The 18,296-nt window shown below is 42.9% G+C and overlaps 1 protein-coding gene across 1 annotated transcript in view; it reads left to right on the top strand.

Moving 5' to 3' along the window:
- The window catches only part of ankrd13b (ankyrin repeat domain 13B), a 39,090-nt gene that overhangs the window by 6,310 nt on the left and 14,484 nt on the right, over positions 1 to 18,296 (top strand). Inside the window, exons 2-7 of the mRNA XM_069702541.1 lie at positions 10,008 to 10,143; positions 11,466 to 11,590; positions 12,488 to 12,533; positions 12,874 to 13,017; positions 14,560 to 14,797; positions 17,904 to 17,970. Of these exons, the coding sequence (XP_069558642.1) occupies positions 10,008 to 10,143; positions 11,466 to 11,590; positions 12,488 to 12,533; positions 12,874 to 13,017; positions 14,560 to 14,797; positions 17,904 to 17,970 (756 nt within the window). The remainder of the gene's footprint in view (positions 1 to 10,007; positions 10,144 to 11,465; positions 11,591 to 12,487; positions 12,534 to 12,873; positions 13,018 to 14,559; positions 14,798 to 17,903; positions 17,971 to 18,296) is intronic.

The raw sequence follows: 18,296 nt of genomic DNA, 5'->3' as shown, positions 1-18,296 counted from the left end.
TGTAGGTTTTATGCACAGTTGTGTTAATCTTTCATGCGGTTTTGTAGGACAGCTATCATCTCATAAGAGGTCATTATCGCCCAGACAGGGCTCAAACATGTCCTGTGTCCTGTGCACATGTCCTCAAACTCAATTTGGAGTGACTCATGAGCCCCGCGATCCTGTCTTCAATTTGGGAAGCAGATCAAGAAGAGTCTGAAGGGTCAAACTCCTTTTTTAATATGCTTTAAAATGATTCTGCGGTAGTGATATTCCCATCATGTTCATCAGTTCCTCGATGACATGTTAAGTTGGAGAGCCTCATCTGCCTGCAACCTCCACTGTGCAGCAATCTGCTGATCGCCGGTTGACGTGTCTGGGCAGCAACACCTAAGACAAGTGTTCTTCCAAATCTGAGGCCAAGCTTCTGTCATGGACATGGATGGCTTCTCCCATTAAGGTTGACAGGTGAGCAGCTGTCCGAGGTAGAAGAGCAGCTGGTTGCGTCAGCTGAAGCTATTTTGTGCTGTACGGGGTGGGAAAGAGGGAGTCAGCCAGTGAGTTCACGTCCCAGTCCGCACCTGTGGTCAGTGGTGAAGCCCCCAAGACACAAGTGCAAGTTTCCCTCTAGAAGTGTGACTAGTCTGCCATACTTGCCCATATGCCATCTCAACTCTGACAATGAATGGATATTTGCCTTATTCTAACGGTTAATGAATATATCAATCATTCCAAACCACTTGTTTGTCCCTAAAAATGTTTACTTTTACTAACTTAAGAAGCTTGTATCATTCTGTCGTTTAAACAACATCCGATCCTAGATTTGATTTAATAATGCAATCCACTGTTACTGATAATGGCATGGTTAATCAAGGATTGCTCGTGCATGCTGTGTTTATGATAATCACTATAGTGTCTGTGATGCTGTTTATTTAAGGCAAGTTTCAGTTTAGCTGCAGCCCTTCAAAAAACTGGGCTTCCTCGATTGCCTTTGCCAGTTTGGAATCAGTGAGGAGTAGGCATTGTGTAATTGAAGAATTCCGCTAATCATACATACTGTATCTGGATAAATACATGTAAATATACAGTATGGCGCAAGTCATTTTTAGACAAGGCTCAGTCCCCTTGGCAGGAGAGCAATACTGTAGTGGCAAACAAATCCAAAAGAGGGCTGACTGGACATCGGGACACCAGAATTTAGTAGTTAATCAGGCACAAATCAAGCAGGCAAGAGGCTGCACGGGACGATAGCCAGGGTTTCCATATTCAGGACACAGCCATGACTATAAATTTAGTTTTCTGACAGATGATAGTTTCTAGAACTGGCGACCTGTCCTGTGTGTACCCTGCCTTTGTTGAAAATCAGCCTGGATACACTCCATCAACCCCATGACCAGGATGAAGTGAGTACAATGGGTGGATGGATGAAAGTAATTTCCAATTGTTCTGTAGAAAGTTCAACCGAATCGATACCCTTTACATTTCTAAATCTATGAATTTGTCACGCTGCTTTGCCCGTTGGTTTCAAGGTGAAATGCTAATTATGTTGCAGATTTTTTTTATTTTTTTTTGCACTGACAAATGCAAAAAATGAAGTTATGTATAGGCTACACATATAAAAATCATTATATTTAGTTACCTTTGCTCACCCAATTTCTGACTTCAATATGCAGAATGTCCCAAAAAAAAAGACCCTTTGATTTAATTATTAGTCCGAGCTAACTGCAACTTTATCTTGGCAGACCGCTGGGTTTACCTGAGAAGGCTACGTAATTCACATGCTCACACACAGTAAGTAAGAAAGTGACCGCTGTGGTGTTACACTCCATCAGAATGCATGATGTGATTATGGTTTGGTGTAGCGTATACACAGCCTGCCTCATTAAAAAAACAAAGAAAAGATTTATTCTATGAGTGCCTGATTCTTCTGCAGTTATTCTCTCTCTGTCTTTGCTGGTGTTTTGGTGAGGTCTGTCAGCTCAGTGGAACAACCAGATGACGGCACCTTTAGATAACCATCAGAGAAGCTCTCTTGTAGCTTCTGTTGCTGTCCTGAAAGTACCATCAGCAAGGTGCCCTGATTGTGCTTCCTTGATTTCTGTCTGTATCCTGATGTTTGTCTGTTGAGACTCGTTCTGACAGTAAACAGACAAAGTGCAGTGAAACAGAGAAACATTAAATATGCTGGAATGTAGGTCAGCGTTTTTTTGCTTGATGTTTTTTCGTCGTATTTCCAGCCTTCGAATGCACCTGCGCAAGTGAGAAATGAATCGCGGCCGTGTGGAGATGAGACTTTTTGAGAGGTTTTGTTCTTCGGTGGATGTTATCATCACCATTTGTTCTGCTCACCCTCTCATCTGTGACGCAGATTTTTTTTACTGGCCTTTTATTTCGGAAGCGGGTGTCACAATGAAAATGGATCAGTGTTTCTCAGGCGGTGAAGCGTTTGTCAAAGTCTCCTCTGGATGGAGAATCACAGAAGCGAGAAGGGAGGCAGGGGGAGGAAAAGTTATTTTTACACTCCTCCCTCCCACCGCCACCCTCTGCTCCTTTGTGCCCCATGCACAAACATTTTGGGAAAGCTGCTGTATGTGTATAAGCACAGTTTTGCGCGTGCGCGCGCGCGTGTGTGTGTGTGTGTGTGTGCGCGTGTCTGTGGTGTTTATATGAAAGATTGATGTGGGCCTAAGTACCTGCCAAGCTGCATCAGGCCTGGCACACATGGAGGGTGGAGGGGGTTAGGGAGGGGAGAGGTGGGTGGGGGGGGGGGCAGATGCCACAGATAGAGACGCCTATCAATAATGCAACCTCAGCTCACTATTGAGGGAGGGTGGGAATGAATGAAACAGTGCGGAGGGTGAGCCATTAAAAAAGGATAGAGTTTGATTATAAGGAGCTGCTACGGGTTAAGGAGAGACAGAAAAGAGAAAGAAGAGTAGATGAAGCAAAGGATTAAATTATGAGGGTGAGGAAAACAGAATAGAGTTAGGACAGAGAAAAAGGCCCCAAAAAATGATGACGACCTTAAAGAAGCTTCAGAGAAATAGAGAATGGAGGGAGTCATATAAGGATGAAAAGAAGATAGATGGACGCATGAAAGGAGAAACACGAACAAAGTCAAAATTGTATGCAAACACATGCAGAGCTGCCTCAGTGAGAAAAACAATCCTCACATATCATTATTAATGCAAAGTTTATATCAAGGAACTACACAGAATGTCATCACAATGAGAACATTTGACATGATGCTGATACTTTCTCCATTTTTCTCCAGAGGATTCATCCAACAGTAATATATCACCACTTTCTCTGGTTGAACAGCAGACTAGATGAAATGTTTTGTAGTGTCTGCACACTAATGACAATCTCATTTATATTCCTTTGCAAAAGAAAAAGGTTAAACGGTTGCTGGAAAAAGCAACAGAGACTGCAGAAGCAGTAGCAAAAAAAAGCTTCTCTAATTCTGTCATTAATCTGTCTGCTATGGATTATGGTTAAATACTTAAGCGAGTTTATTCACTTTCATTGCATTTCATATCATTGATACCACTCTGATGGTAAATATGTCACTAAAGCTAGCAGTTAGCTTGCCATAAAGACTACAAACAGGGAGAAATACAAAGCTCATGTTTTTTGTCAATGGTTGGTGGTCGGATTTTGGTGCCTTTAGAAAGAGCCAGGCTGTTTCAAGCTGTTTTGTAACAGCAGATTCAAACTCAAACAGATAAAGAGACAGTTTAAGTTGTAAGTCATTTTCAAACGTGGGTCAATCCCCCAGCAGGAGAGCAGGAGAGCAAATCAAACAGGCAAGAGGCTGCAAGGAACAATACGCAGACAATAATGGCAACGGGTGACTGAAGTGGTTGGTATATATACAAGGCAGCTCATGAGGAAAACGGGAACAGGTGAGTGAGTTGGTGGGGAAGATCAGGTGATGGGGTCGGCAGGAACGCTGAGGTTACTACAGAGCAGGAAGGGGCGGCCACATCTGCCAAGACAAGAGAGTAAGAGAGTGTGGCCAGGAAACAGGAGCAAGCAAAGGAAGAGTGAGGTTATTAAAGGAGAGGTTTATGCTCAGCTAACCTAAGCAGCCGGTTCAGACATGCTATCAACTTTCTGGACTAATTTTTGACAAGAGATAAATGAACTTTCCTTAAACTTTACAATGAGTGTATCACTGTCGAGGATCAGTTCCATCTGTTTCAGAGAAACATAACGTTTGGTTGATATTAGTTGGTTAGTTTGGTTCTAATAGAGGAGGTTTTGTCTTTTATTTCATTATTTTTTTGTCATACAGGCCTTTATTACACATATTGCATCCCACATGAATTCCACATGATTCATTTCCGGATCCTGGTATCGATTTCTTTTTCCCAGATGACATTCACACGTGACAGCAGGAAAATCACATGTTACTAATGACATTTAATTTGTTTTATCTGTGCTCTTCCTGCAACGGCAAGTCAAAATGTCTGCTGTCTGCTGTGTAAAAGGCCTGCTGCGCATGTTGTCTCACTGCCACAGCTCATTGAGGCACTTGAAAAGAACTGGAGATAATGTTATTCGAAGTTTCTTATCTTTATGTGGTAAGTTACAGTGTGTGCTGTGATTGGCCAAGTGCTTCACTTACTCTCTGGGTAGTCAACATTAAAAACATTCATCTAGCCAGAGAAATGTTACTGTAAACAATGTCAGCTCCATGTGGCACACCCTCCATCACAGACTTCACATGACCACAGTCATGCCCTCTGTTGTGATGTCATTGTCGAGTGAAGAGCCGGAGTAATAAGGTCATAATAAGGCCAGCGAGATTGTCATCTGTGTGTGTGTGTGTGTGTGTGTGTGTGTGTGTGTGTGTGTGTGTGTGTGTGTGTGTGTGTGTGTGTGTGTGTGTGTGTGTGTGTGTGTGTGTGTGTGTGTGTGTGTGTGTGTGTGTGTGTGTGTGTGTGACAGAGACAGACTGCATGCCCCATTAGCTGTAAACATCTATTTTTTCCTTGTGTCTTTATTGTGTAAATGTGGGAGTGGGAAGTATTTTTCATCATGATTTAGACCTTTGTGTGTGTGTGTGTGTGTGTGTGTGTGTGTGTGTGTGTGTGTGTGTGTGTGTGTGTGTGTGTGTGTGTGTGTGTGTGTGTGTGTGTGTGTGTGTGTGTGTGTGTGTGTGTGTGTGTGTGTGTGTGTGTGTGTGTGTGTGTGTGTGAACATTGTTCACATGTGAATGAGTAAGTATGTCAGTATGTCTGCAGGTCAGCATGCAGTGGTGGGAGGACATTAGCTCTGACTTAAGTGGCGCTCCTGGGCCTGTGTGTGTGTGTGTGTGTGTGTGTGTGTGTGTGTGTGTGTGTGTGTGTGTGTGTGTGTGTGTGTGTGTGTGTGTGTGTGTGTGTGTGTGTGTGTGTGTGTGTGTGTGTGTGTGTGAGTGTGCACACGTGTGTGTGTGCATGTTTGTGTGTGAGTGTGCACACGTGTGTGCTTGTTGCTGATGTAACCGTGTTGATGTGAAGCCCACTGAATTGCTCAGTTTACGTCACTTTGCGTCACTGCTGCCTGCCCGCTTTTTGCCTCCTTTGTTTTCTATCATTGAAGTTTGAACTGCCGTGAACTGCTCTGGTAACTCTGACCACTGTCTGTCACAATTTCTCCCCGTCCCGGCTACTTCTGATGCAAATTGGACCAAATGAGCCACAGCTCACAGATGCTACAGTTTGAGGCTGTTTTCTGATACCGCTCGAGGGTGTCATCACAACAAATTTCTCACATGCTGCCTCGTGTTGTTTAGAAGATTTGACGAGGGTTTAGGTGCTCTGTTGCAGTGTTGGAAACAAATCATGATAAAGGAGAGCTGATGATGGAAAGGTTGCTGGACCAAAGTATCAATCCAAAAACTGGGGGTGCCTCACCAAAACACTGAAAAGGCCAAAACTGAGTGAAGGTGCAGAGAAAGGCCTTGATGAGAATGTGTGTGGTAGTTTATTATACTCTGGCAAGTTCTGACTTCGAAAAAGGTAAAAAAAAAAATATATATAAGCCAAGAAGACAGCTTGAGTACTTCTCATATCCTTTTTCATCCTTCTTTTATCAAGACGGCAGCTACATTAGGTGTGGTTGAAGAGAAGGGGAAGCAGCTAAGCTTCAATTCAGTGGATTATTCTGATGTTTCCCTGGCTGCATCCTGTGTTCTCTCTTCGGCCTGTCTCCTTCTACATCCTTCTCTTCTTCAGTAATCGCCCCGCAGCCATCCTTCGTTGACTTTCCCCTCCCTCTGTTTCTGTCTCTATCCACCTCACCACATGCTTCTGTTTACCCTCTCCGTTATTCGCCCCCCCTCCCCTCACCCTCCATCTCTCTCCATGCTGCATTTCAGCCGTTCTCTTTGCCTCTTGTATCCAGAAGTAATTGAAATCGAGTGCAGCTATAAAATAAGCTTAAACTGATAATCACCAACATTACACACGGCCACTTAAAAGGGGGGAGTAATGGATGAAAGGACAGCTTCGAGACAGTCCAAGTGCCATTAAAAGACAAAAATAAATCAAAAGCCGAGTTGTTTAAAAAAATAAAAATGCTCTCGGCCTATTATTTTTACCGTCATCTTTGTTCTATTCTTTCTGCTTCTCTCTATTTCAGTGCTTCTTTCCAAAAATACCATTTCCATTTTTGGGAGAAAATGTTTTTCTGAGACTCAACATTAACATTCAGTTGAGGGTTTCATTCTCTTTCTCAGTCTCATGTTGTTTAAATGATGGACACCTTGCTTTAGACTGTTCTTTCTGTGACTCTGTGAGTTTTTCACATTTATGCTGCACAAGCACAAGTTGTCTGCAGCGTCCTTTGAGACACTGCTTGTGTTAAAGACACACAGGGCTGAAAGTGGCTGCATGTCGCACCTGGACCCCGTTCGTTATCCAGCACACAAACAAAGCTGACTGCTTGCTTTCTTCCTGCTATGACGCTCCACCCATCGCTCCCTCCCTCTATTCCCCAGCCTCCACAGCTTCTGAGGGACTCTCTCATGTTGTTGTCTCCTTCAGCTCCCCATCTAACTCTCTTCCTCCTTCTGCTCTCTTTCCTCAGCCCTCGTAGCCATCACTTGGAAGAACAAGCATTGCTCTTTTCTTTTTCACTCTCTTTCCATCTCCACCTGTCTTGCATATTATAGTTGTTGGCTTTTTCTTCTATCAAGAATTTCTCTTCCCACCTTATTTGTGCCTGTCTTCCTCTTTCTCCTCTGTTACCCAGACATCTAAAGATCATACAGAGATAGTACACCCATTTAGTACACTCTGAAACCCTGGTATCATGTTCTCATTATTGAGTTATGTTTTACTAAACTCAATTCAGTACATATTAAAGCATTTTAAGAGTGTGTGAGTAACCTTGTGTGTCTATTTGCATACAGACACTCCTCAGTGTTTGTGTGTGTTTCATGTGGTTTTCTTCATTTCCCTTGCAAATCGGAGAAACAGAGGGCCGCATTAAATGATTGATAACGGCTTACTCTTCCCGTCTCTGCTCATGTTGTGAGTTTCTTGGAAGCCTGTTTTGGCCAGTTGCTATTGTCATTTGTTATTCAGATATTACTTACAGAGAACAGTAAATATAACTGGCCTGCTTTCTCATACTGTGTTGCAAATTTGGTTTTGTTTCCATTGCGTAAAGATTTACCTTTATTTCTTTTCATCCCTCCGCCCTGGTGTAGCTCAATAAAGACTCAGACCTACCCTCTCTATTCACCTGCCCAGCTGCACCATGCAGTATTTTTGATTTAGAATAAAGATTAATGATATGACCTAACCATAAGAAAACACAATGTTCTCCAAATGGTCTTATTTCTATTCCTGGAGGAAGTTTTCCACAGCTTCCTTGAAGTCTTTATTAAAGTGTTGATTCTGAGATACTTACCGCTGAGAATAATCCTTAATTAGAATTCAAGCCCGCAACAGACCAACACAACTGACCTTGGATCAGCCCAGGCCCTGAATAATGGTTGCCGTCAGCAGCTCTGTTTAATTGGATGGGACATCTAAGATCAGTGTGGTTAAGTTGCTGATTTTGAGGGCCCACACTGCAGAGAGAGGCTACATGAAAACTGCTTGGAGAATGGACAGAGTGAGGGATTGGCAGTTTCATGAAGAGCGGTGCCGTTAGCCGTTGATTAAATCAAATGATGTGCGTTGAGACATGACTTTCCACACAGTGTACAAGCACCACAGCTCATGTAAACATTAACAGATTCTGAGTGGCATGGATGTTGTGGATGTTTGACATGAAAACACTTGAAGGATTCTTAGTCTTCCTGATTCATGACATGTTGGCCAGTCTATATGATAATCTGTGGCAGAGGAAGCACACAACTGACTCATCCTGTAATCTTGTCAAGGTGCCTGGATTGACACCTGTAAATGCGTTTGAAACACAAGACTTGCAGTAGACCAATACTTTCCAACCGTGGCGAGGTATTTTTTCACATGTCTGAACTGTATCAAAATCAGATAATACATGTCCAGTGGATATACAGTGGATTTTGTCCCTTTGATGTATTGCCTACATGCCAGCCTATACTCATTTGAAAAAGAAAAAAAAATGCTTTATAGTCATTTCTAATTCAATGCAATGTTTTTCCCTCCAGGAGCACCAATACAAAAAAAAAAATCATCTCTGTTCATTTACACCTGCAGTACAGATTTTGATTAATTTGGTCCAGTAACAGTTGGAAAGTCCACACGATTGAGTTATTTTTATTTCTGTTCAAATTACCATTGGGCTAAAGCGCCTACTGAGCATGCCCAGTAGGCATTTATTACAGCCAACCAGAGCAGCAATGTCTCACCAGACACCAGATTTTTAGGCATAACCAGCAATGTGTTGATTGTAACGGACGTTCATTTATGTAAACGTCCCACGCTACAGCTGTCAAGATAAAGCCAGCAATTATACCTTAGTTTAGCATAAAGACGTAGCAAACCTCACTTATTAACACTTACTTTGTTAAATGTCAGCAAAAATGATTTATGTGCCAGAATTATTCAGTAAACTCAGTGTGCCTGATGAACACTTTCACTAATTCATACCTCATAAACTTTAAAGGTGCTGCATGTGGATTTTTTTAACGAAGATAACCGTTTGACCCTGCTTACACGCTTTATGCTAATTTAAACTAATTGCCTGCTAAGCTACAGTTAGTTTACAGACATCTACTATCTGGGACTCAAGAAAGAAAATATGTCTTTTGAAAATTGTCAAACAAGTTCTTGACTTGAAATCGCAGGATGCAGGCCCTTTGACGCCACCTTTTCATGTGTCTGTTTGGGCTTTTATACCAAAGGCATCAGTAAGTCGGTATTCTGAGCATCTAAAATTAGCAGCAGCTGTCTGCCAACTTTCTTTTGTCATTTGAGAGGGCTTTGAAACCCTCCCTGCCATGATTCTTTGTAGCTCAGTGTATCAGAGCGTTGGTGTGATTGATATGAAAGATTAACACTAATGCAATTTGACTGACAAATGAGGTCTTGTTGACATGCTTATAAATACAGAGTGGAGCTGAGAGCTGAAGTGAAGCCTTGAGCATTAATTATGCTTTTTGTTCAGACCAAGAAAGAAAGAAAAAAAACTGTGAAATGTATTTTTGGTGACAGAGGCTGCAGGTTACATACTTTGCAGGATGGCACAGCAGGTTGAAGAGAGTGCCGCTCATTTCTGCCCACTTTTTTCTTGCCAAGATTGAAACTGGCACCCTTCTCTGAAGTTTAGTTCCAACTTTTGAAGGCTAGCAGACCGAAGGCCGTGTGAAAAGCTCTGGACGTGGCGGCCTGTTTAACAGAGCAGATCATACTGAACCCACACAGCCCAGAAAAGAAGTGGGATACAGGAGTGTTGTGGCCGGCCGCTCATGTTGGAGTGGTGACAGATCAATTAGCACCTGTCACAGTCTCTCTTTCCGTATTTTCTGTTGTCATTTGTGTCTCTTTTATCTACCGCTGTTTGTCCTCTTCTTTTCCACTCCTCCTCCTCCTCCTCTTACCCAGACTGATTTAGAGTCTCTGGACCCTCGTGGTCGGACCCCTCTCCACCTGGCTGTCACGCTGGGCTACCTGGACTGTGCCAGGGTGCTGCTGCAGCACGGAGCTGACGTTAGCAAAGAGAACCGTAATGGATGGACCGGTAAGTGTGTGTGTGTGTGTGTGTGTGTGTGTGTGTGTGTGTGTGTGTGTGTGTGTGTGTGTGTGTGTGTGTGTGTGTGTGTGTGTGTGTGTGTGTGTGTGTGTGTGTGTAGTGTGGAGGAAGCTGAGTATAGTTGTGGTATCGTGCACTATGTACAGTATAATTAGGCCATGTAGATTAAGGGCTGTAATGTGTTTCATGATAAAAGTCCTACAAGCAGCATTTCATACAATAATATGTCATCAAAGTAATTCTCACACTGCAGGAAACAAAGAAGCCGTGGTGGTGACGTTTCTTTCTGGAACCAGTGGTTCAAAATTAGAACCACATTTCCCATGAACCTCATTCTTAACAAGAATGTGGTTGGATTTTTGCCCCTTAACTAATACAAAGAAATGTGAAAGCTCTTCCCCATGTCGCCCAGAACGCAGCCGTTCTCCCAGTCACTGATGGTCTTTCATAATTGTGGTAAAACTTCTTTCCATCTTATGTCAAAATAAATGTTTTATTGTTAACCCTTTGATTCTTAATTACCCACATCAAAAACCTTTAAAGTCTTAGTTACCAAGGAGCAAATTTAGAAAGTATTTGTTTAATAAAACAGCAAGTAACAACGCCTCCCTCTCGTCATTGTGGGCATGTTGATCTGTGGGTTGTGTAGCTGATAAACAATTATTACTATTGTGAAAATCAGGGACATCAATCGATAAGCATGTTGTTGTTGCCAGATTCTTCGCAGCAGCTGAGCAAGGTAAAAGTTAAAAGCTTTGAATTACTGTTTGTATCAATCAGTGCTGCTTGTGTTGTAATTTATTAGTCAAAGTACGATAAATATTATATAAAATATATATAAATATAATTTTCTAACCCTAAAATTATATTTGCTCATATAACACCCTTCATTTGAGTCCAACACCCCACCCTAAGGTTTTTTTTTACTGTCTCCTCCCTCTTTAACTTGTTACTTCCGGCTTGTTTTGTCTCCATAGGGATTAGTTAAATGCAGTGAAGTGAAATCGTTGTTATTGTCATGAACGTTTCTGAGTCTGTGGCTGCAGAGCATCAAATACAGACATGTTTTCTGGTAAAGAAGGAGAAAGAACATCATTCTAAGATTGTTCAAGAGAAGAACAGCTTGTAAGATTAACAGTAAAGTGGTGGTCTGATGAATGACGGGCGAGCCGCAGTAATTGGTCGTACCAGCTTTTCCTTTGGCCTACTTCAGTTCTCGCTGGCCCCCTAAATTGCTCATGTACATAAATTTTAGATGAGGCCTGAGTGATCGGCTCTGTTTTACTTTTCTCTCTCCATCCCTCTCTCAGTTCTTCAGGAGGCGGTGAGCACCAGGGATCCGGAGCTGGTGCGTCTCGTGCTTCGTTACCGTGACTACCAGAGGACGGCCAAGAGATTGGCGGGCATCCCTGTCCTGCTGGAGCGGCTGCGCCAAGTGGGAATTTACACAAGCACACACACACTGTGATGCATGCATGGAAAAACATAGACCACACGCAAACAAGTGTGAACGCAACATACATGACAAACATGCAAATTACAAAGGCTTATCAAGGGGGTAGTGTACAGAAATATATTCATTTGAAATGTAGATGAATCTTTTTTTAATATTTGCATCTTCGTTGAGGGGTAGGATATTCTTTTTGAAGGTAATAATAACTTTGTTTACTATTCAACAAGGGAAATACACCCAAAGGAAATGTTTCCGTGTTGCAAAACGATCTGTAATTTGAGTCATCGCTATTCCCTGAAGGGCTGAGGAGGGCCGTGCTTAAAGGCACAACAGCAGTGATGGACTGAAGCTGAGGCTGCAGCAGCTGATTGTAGCTGCTGCAGAGAACAGTGCCAAAGATGCAGGGATCTGCCTTCACACAGTCTGTCTTCTTGTGTGTCTGCTCCAGCTGACTCCCTCATATGCACACACACACACACACACACACACAATCATGCGCACACTTTATGATACTCACATGGTAGACACAACACATTCAACACTTCGAAAACGACAGAGAGCATCACACCGTTCCTCGTCTGCCGCTGCTCTTACTCACATCATCCTCCTCCACATCCATCTATCAGTTCTATTATTAACCCCACATACACACAGACACACACAGACACACACAGACACACACACACACACACACACCACTTCTCTGTGCCAGTCCCCTCATCTCCGGCACAGACAATGAAGCACTACATTGGTTCACTCTCCCACTTTTCTTTCCTCCACATTACTCTACTAAGTCTCTCTCTGTCTATCACTCTCTATCTTCCTTTTCATCAATGCCCGCCGCGCTCTCATTTGTCTCCTCCTCTGCTCTCTGTCCAGGCCCAAGACTTCTACGTGGAGATGAAATGGGAGTTTACCAGCTGGGGTGAGTCCAGTCGTTGTGTCTTCGTGAGTGAGTAGAGCGGGCCAGTACCAACCAGTCGTCTTCGTCTGAGGCTGAAGACGCCATTGAGTGCTTTACAAAACCACAAGTGGATGTATTTTCATTGAGTCTGGACAGATGACTAATTGTATGTTTTTGTGTTTCGACTGTATTGTTATTGTTGTTAATTCTCACAATGGAAGTGTATCTGTTGGAAAGGATTTATCGCCGAGAAAAATCAAAACAGCAGAAAGAAAGCTGAGATATTTGTTGCATTAAATCCTGTATATATTTATTAGAAATGGCAGTGTTGGAATCAAAGTGTGTCTGTGTTTGTCCTCAGTGCCCCTGGTGTCTCGTATCTGTCCCAGTGACACCTATAGAGTTTGGAAGAGTGGTCAGTGTCTCCGTGTCGACACCACCCTGATGGGATTTGAACAGATGACCTGGCAGAGGGGAAACCGGAGCTTCATTTTCAGGGGACAAGGTGAGACGAAGGTTTTTTTTTACAGATAGATAGGTGGATGGATGGATAGATAGGTGGATACTTTATTTTTACGCTCACACATATAAATCTAAGTTGAAAAGGCAGCAGCATAAATCAACCCATCAATAAATAAATAGATGAATAAAAAAATGCCAATGAGAAAAAAGTGCTGTAAATTATTATTGCACTAAGTAAACGCAGTTCCTTAAGAACTCAGGAAGTCCTAACACAAAACAGTCCAACAGAACGTGGCGAGAGAGAGCGGAGACATGACAGGAGGGGGACAAGCAACAGTCCAGGCCATGGCCTTGGCTGAGGTGTTGTAAAGCCTTGAAGGCTGTGGGTAAAAAAGATCTTCTGAACCTTCCAGTCCAGCAGCAGGGAGAGCCTGTAGTCTTTTATTTTATGTATAAATCAACAAAGAAAATAGACTAATAATGATATTAAAAGTATTAAGTGAAGGTGAGAGATTTGTTAGTGAAGGTCCATTAATATTTTGACATTTCGGAAAACACACTTATTTGTTTTCTTGCTGAAAATTATATACAAGAATATCAATACAGTTCAGGAAGTCATTGCACCCGGACAAGAAATAGTCCAGCACATAACCTCCCATAACACCAAAACTTTGTCATCCTCCCACTTTGGAGGATAAATTGTAACATTTGAACTGGAAACCTTTAAAGGCGGTGTTTATTTTCTCTGATCAGAGTCAGGCTAGCTGTATCCCCCCTGTTTCCGGTCTTTGTGCTCAGCTAACCTAACCAGGTGCTAGCTGTGGCCTCATATTTACCATCCAGACATGGAGATGTTTTTCATCTCTTTTTATATAACTCACAAAATGTTGAACTATTCCTTTAAGATATGAGGCCAGAAGTGCAGTGGCTTGTACAGTAAGCATGTGTTTGTCACTCTGTCTATGTCTGGCTTTCTATTTTCTTCTCCCTTGTTTCCGTTCATCCTTCCACACATCCCGCTGGGACTCCAGATGCATCAACACAGCACTGTTTCCATTGGCTGATCGTGCCAATTTACATGTTAAAGTAGAACAAAGATTCATTTTAAGAAGCACAATCTGGTATTTAGCAGTCACAGGAGCCTTATTTGAATTGAATGTGAGATGTATCATATATTCAGAGAAACTGGTGGAGGTGTGACTGCACCTTTCCCAGATGATTCTCTCTTTCTAACGTTGCCTCTTTCCAGCCTGATTGCACAGCTCTGTCCTCTCTGCGCATTTCATCCAGTCCTTCTGTTATTATCCTTTTTTCCTCTCGCCACACTAAATTGTTCCTCCTCTTTTGACCTTTTCGTTGGGCTTTTTTTTTCCGCCTCTGCATAATGTTCTCCTTCTCAGGATGTCCTTGTACTGGATCTGTCTAGATGTTTCCCTTTTCTCCGTCTGTCTGCAACATCATCTGCAGCCTCTTAACATAAGTTGTACACATTTGTGTGTCTTGCAGCTTCATAGGCGTGTGCACTCTCAATTTTCCATTCGCCTCACTGAAATTCAAATTTCTCCTCGCCTTCTTGCCCTTTCAGACTCCAGCGCAGAGGTGATAGAGGTCGACCATGACAGGCAGCTGGTGTTCTGCGAGACCTTGTGCGTCTCGTCTCTTACGGCGCTCTCGCCCGGCAAAGGGAACGGCGGCGCCTGCAGCAGCACCGACGGGTTGGGCCTTCTGGGAGCGGTGCAGCCCAGCGACGAGCAGGTAGCGGCCAGGCTGTCTGCCCCAGTGGTGACCACTCAGCTGGACACCCGCAACATCGCCTTCGAGAGGTCAGACGCATTGCTGACACACCCAGAATATAAATAGGATGTCACAGTCACCGTCGGAGCTCACTAGTTTACTTTAAGATGGGAGACGCCAATAATACAGCACCTGGAACTTATGGTGTCTGTGCAAAGGTACCGTACAGCTCACATCGATGTTCAGCATTCATAAATGAAGAAACTCTTTTTGCACAAGCAGAAATATATTATTTTCCAACAACGCACAATGTAATTCAGCCACAGGACATGTTCTTCTCGTCTGCGTGGACAAAATCACTCTTTTGTTGTTCCAGTTGAAATTCTGTCAGTGTTTCTCTGTTGCTGTCTCCCACACTGCAACCCACAGCTGAGCAGAAAAAGTTCAGGCACGTTCTCTGGTGGCTGTCAAAACGCATTTCACAACATGTAGCAAAACACAAACAGAAGCAGCGGCCGTGGGAGGAAGTGAAGACAGCAAAATCCCACATAGGACTAATTGTTAGGGGTTCATTGAACGCCACATCTGTTACATAACTGGGAAAATGTTCCTTTAATGAAAATGTGACAAATTAAAAGTTGAATACAAATGTGATGCAACATACCACTGCTCATTTCCATACAAACATGGGCTTTGCTTGTTACCTAGTCACAGTTACATGGGGTGGATTTAAGTCATTATATTTTAATCTAACAATAGATAGTCCCCTCCTTTGTTATCGTATGTGAACACAAAAGGCACAAATGCACGCCCCAAAAACTGCAGGGCAGCATTTGATGTGGAGGAACAAATTATCTTCAAGCCGTGTGAATCAGGCTCAGACCACTTCAAAAAAAAAAAAAAAAAGTAAAATGCACCAGTGAACTTGGAGATGGAGAGGCAGATAGCAGAACGAAAAGACATGGGAGATGCCGACAGGACAAAAAGTGACTCCAAGTGAGAGAGAAGCCAAAAAAAAAGAAAAAGGGGGAGAAGTGGAGCAAACAGGGGCACAGAGGACGAGCCTCATCTTATTCTGGTCAGGTGGAGAGATAAGATTGATGTGACAGAAAGGAAAAGAGAGGGATGACAGGGAAAGTTTTGGACAGAGAGGGATGGAGGGGAGAAAATTGTAAAGAGAAGGGTGAAAGGGGGGCGAAAGATTTAGAGGAAGGAGAGGAGAGAGAGAAAAGGATGGGACAGCACAAGATGAGGGGAAGACGTGCAACAGTGAGACAAAGATGAATCGGACACAAAGAAGCACAATACTGAAGCCAAAAGATGGGAGAGTTGATGGTTTTGGAAGCAGAAGGGAAAAAAATGTAGAAAACTAGAGACCTCGTGATGGACCGGTGAATCATGGAAAGAGACGCGGGGACAGAAAGTGTAAACAGATAAAAAGTGAGAGAGTAAGACGATGGGGAGAAGAACAAGTCAGGGAAGTGAGCAGGGAGAGGTAGAGGGTGGCGGGGTAATTATCTGCCTGTCAGACTTGTACATCGCTGTCACCTCTGTGCATTTTCCTTGGTCAGCACTCCTGTCTACATGCCAATAACGTATTTATGATGCTTTAGAGTAAACCACTTTGTTGAGCAGCCCAGACAGGACATCCACCTCTGCAGTAACTGTGTCTTTACGCAGCCATGCACAAAAACTAAAGAGCTGCATTCTTGCTCTTTTAAGGTTGGATTAATGAGTATGAAGTTTACTGAAGCTTCAGAAAATGAGCTACAGAACAACATATTGCTATAAACCAGCAGACTGTTATGCTCATAATGACATCGATGACATGCTGACGTTTAGCCGTTTCAATCTTTACCGTACAATTCATATTAGATTAGTGTGTTAACCAAGCGGCAACCAACGATGACATCACCAATTGGTTTGTGGACAGTCGTTATGAAGCCTTGAGTTTGGGATTTGTCTGTCGCCATCTTGCTAGTCCGGTGCGGTTTCGAGCCAGAAGTGAGTGAGTGGTGGATCTGATTGGAAACTTAACAATAAGTCCCGCCCACCCGTAGTGGAAACCTGACTGCACCATAGGCTTGTCAATCAAACAGACACGCCCAAAAAAACATGGCTTTTTAAGGTCTATTTTCTCAAATTATGCGATTATTGTCAGATGGAACACCAAGCGGCCCTCGTGGTATTGCAGTTCATGGTACTTACGCATTGGCCTCATTTTTTAAATCTGGAAGCTATGTCCACTTTTACATACAGTTAATGGTGTTAACATGCTAATGTTTGCAGATGGAGAAAATCAAATATTCTGTTGATCATTACAGCTCATCCAGACCGTTCTCATCCGTCAAATAATGCCATATTTTCATAGCTGCTTGCGTCAGAGAGACATGCACAACACGCCCTTTGGCATCTAAGACGTATGTACAAGACACCGAATGTCTTATGCGCCATGATGAGGCAGGTTGAAAAAGGTCATGTGACAAAGTACAAGAGGAGAAAAGTTTGATTGGGGAGGATTTGCTGGATGGAACAAACCCAGGTTTTTCACGTGGGAGTGTTTGAGTCCATTTAACTAACTCAAACCATGATCTTTTCTTTACCATAATCACGTCTCGTCTTTGGTGCCTCAGCGTAAGAAACATGGCACCTTTTGCCTATCAGACGCGAATGGCTCTGATTGTATTTCATGCCCTGGGAAAAGGTTCATCTTCGGGGGAATCTGAATGTCTCTACCAAAGTTCATAGCAGTCCAGCTAATTATTGTTGACATAATAACTTTGGACCACAGTGGTGTTCCTACCAACAGACCGACATTTCTGTCTCTTGAAGAAAAAGTAATGCAGGAACCTCTTCTGCAATTTTTTTTTTCATTTATTAAAATATCTGATATTCCAAAATACAATTAGGGGAATAAACATCCTTGAAAACTCCAGATAGAGTTGAGTGATGGGAATAGATCATGAAGACAGGATATACCTCACTAACTTCTGGGCAGGTTTTCTAATTGATCTTCACTGACAAACAAACAAGGACAATGGAAACAGTGTTTTCAGGCTGCACATGACACATGACATGACATGTATCGGACATGTGTCAGTAAATTGTTGGGGACTAACGAATGACTGATTGTTGAGTGGAAAAGCGTTGAGATCATAGAGAACTGATCTGGGATGTGTCAAATCTCTTTTCCAGGAATAAGACGGGTATCCTGGGCTGGAGGAGTGAGAAGACTGAAACAGTGAATGGATATGATGCCAAGGTAGAGCACAAGCTGCTCAGGCAGCTCACCGATCGCTCACACTGTCCAGAAAAAGCTCTGCTGTCAGAACTCAGTTTGATGTTTCCTGAAAGTCCACTTCATTTGAAGTGTTTCATTTCCCGAATGAATCATTCCCAACGTTAGTTGATGCTTTTGCTTCAAATTCAGCGATCGAGCATGGAGTCTTTTCCCCTCAGAGGAGGACGATGAGCACCAGGTGGCCTCTCGAATTAAGTTAAAAAAAAAAAAAAAGCATTACCTTGAACCCCTTTGCCCTCTGGGGGGATCGATGGGAGACAAGTGTCAGACACCGAGGACCATCTGTC

The sequence above is a fragment of the Brachyistius frenatus genome, unplaced genomic scaffold (genome assembly GCF_029030835.1).
Source record: "Brachyistius frenatus isolate BFR_SWC_R1_liver_20210118 unplaced genomic scaffold, ASM2903083v1 Contig_1, whole genome shotgun sequence".
In the NCBI taxonomy this organism is placed as follows: domain Eukaryota; kingdom Metazoa; phylum Chordata; class Actinopteri; family Embiotocidae; genus Brachyistius; species Brachyistius frenatus.
This window is presented reverse-complemented; position numbering and strand designations above follow the sequence as displayed.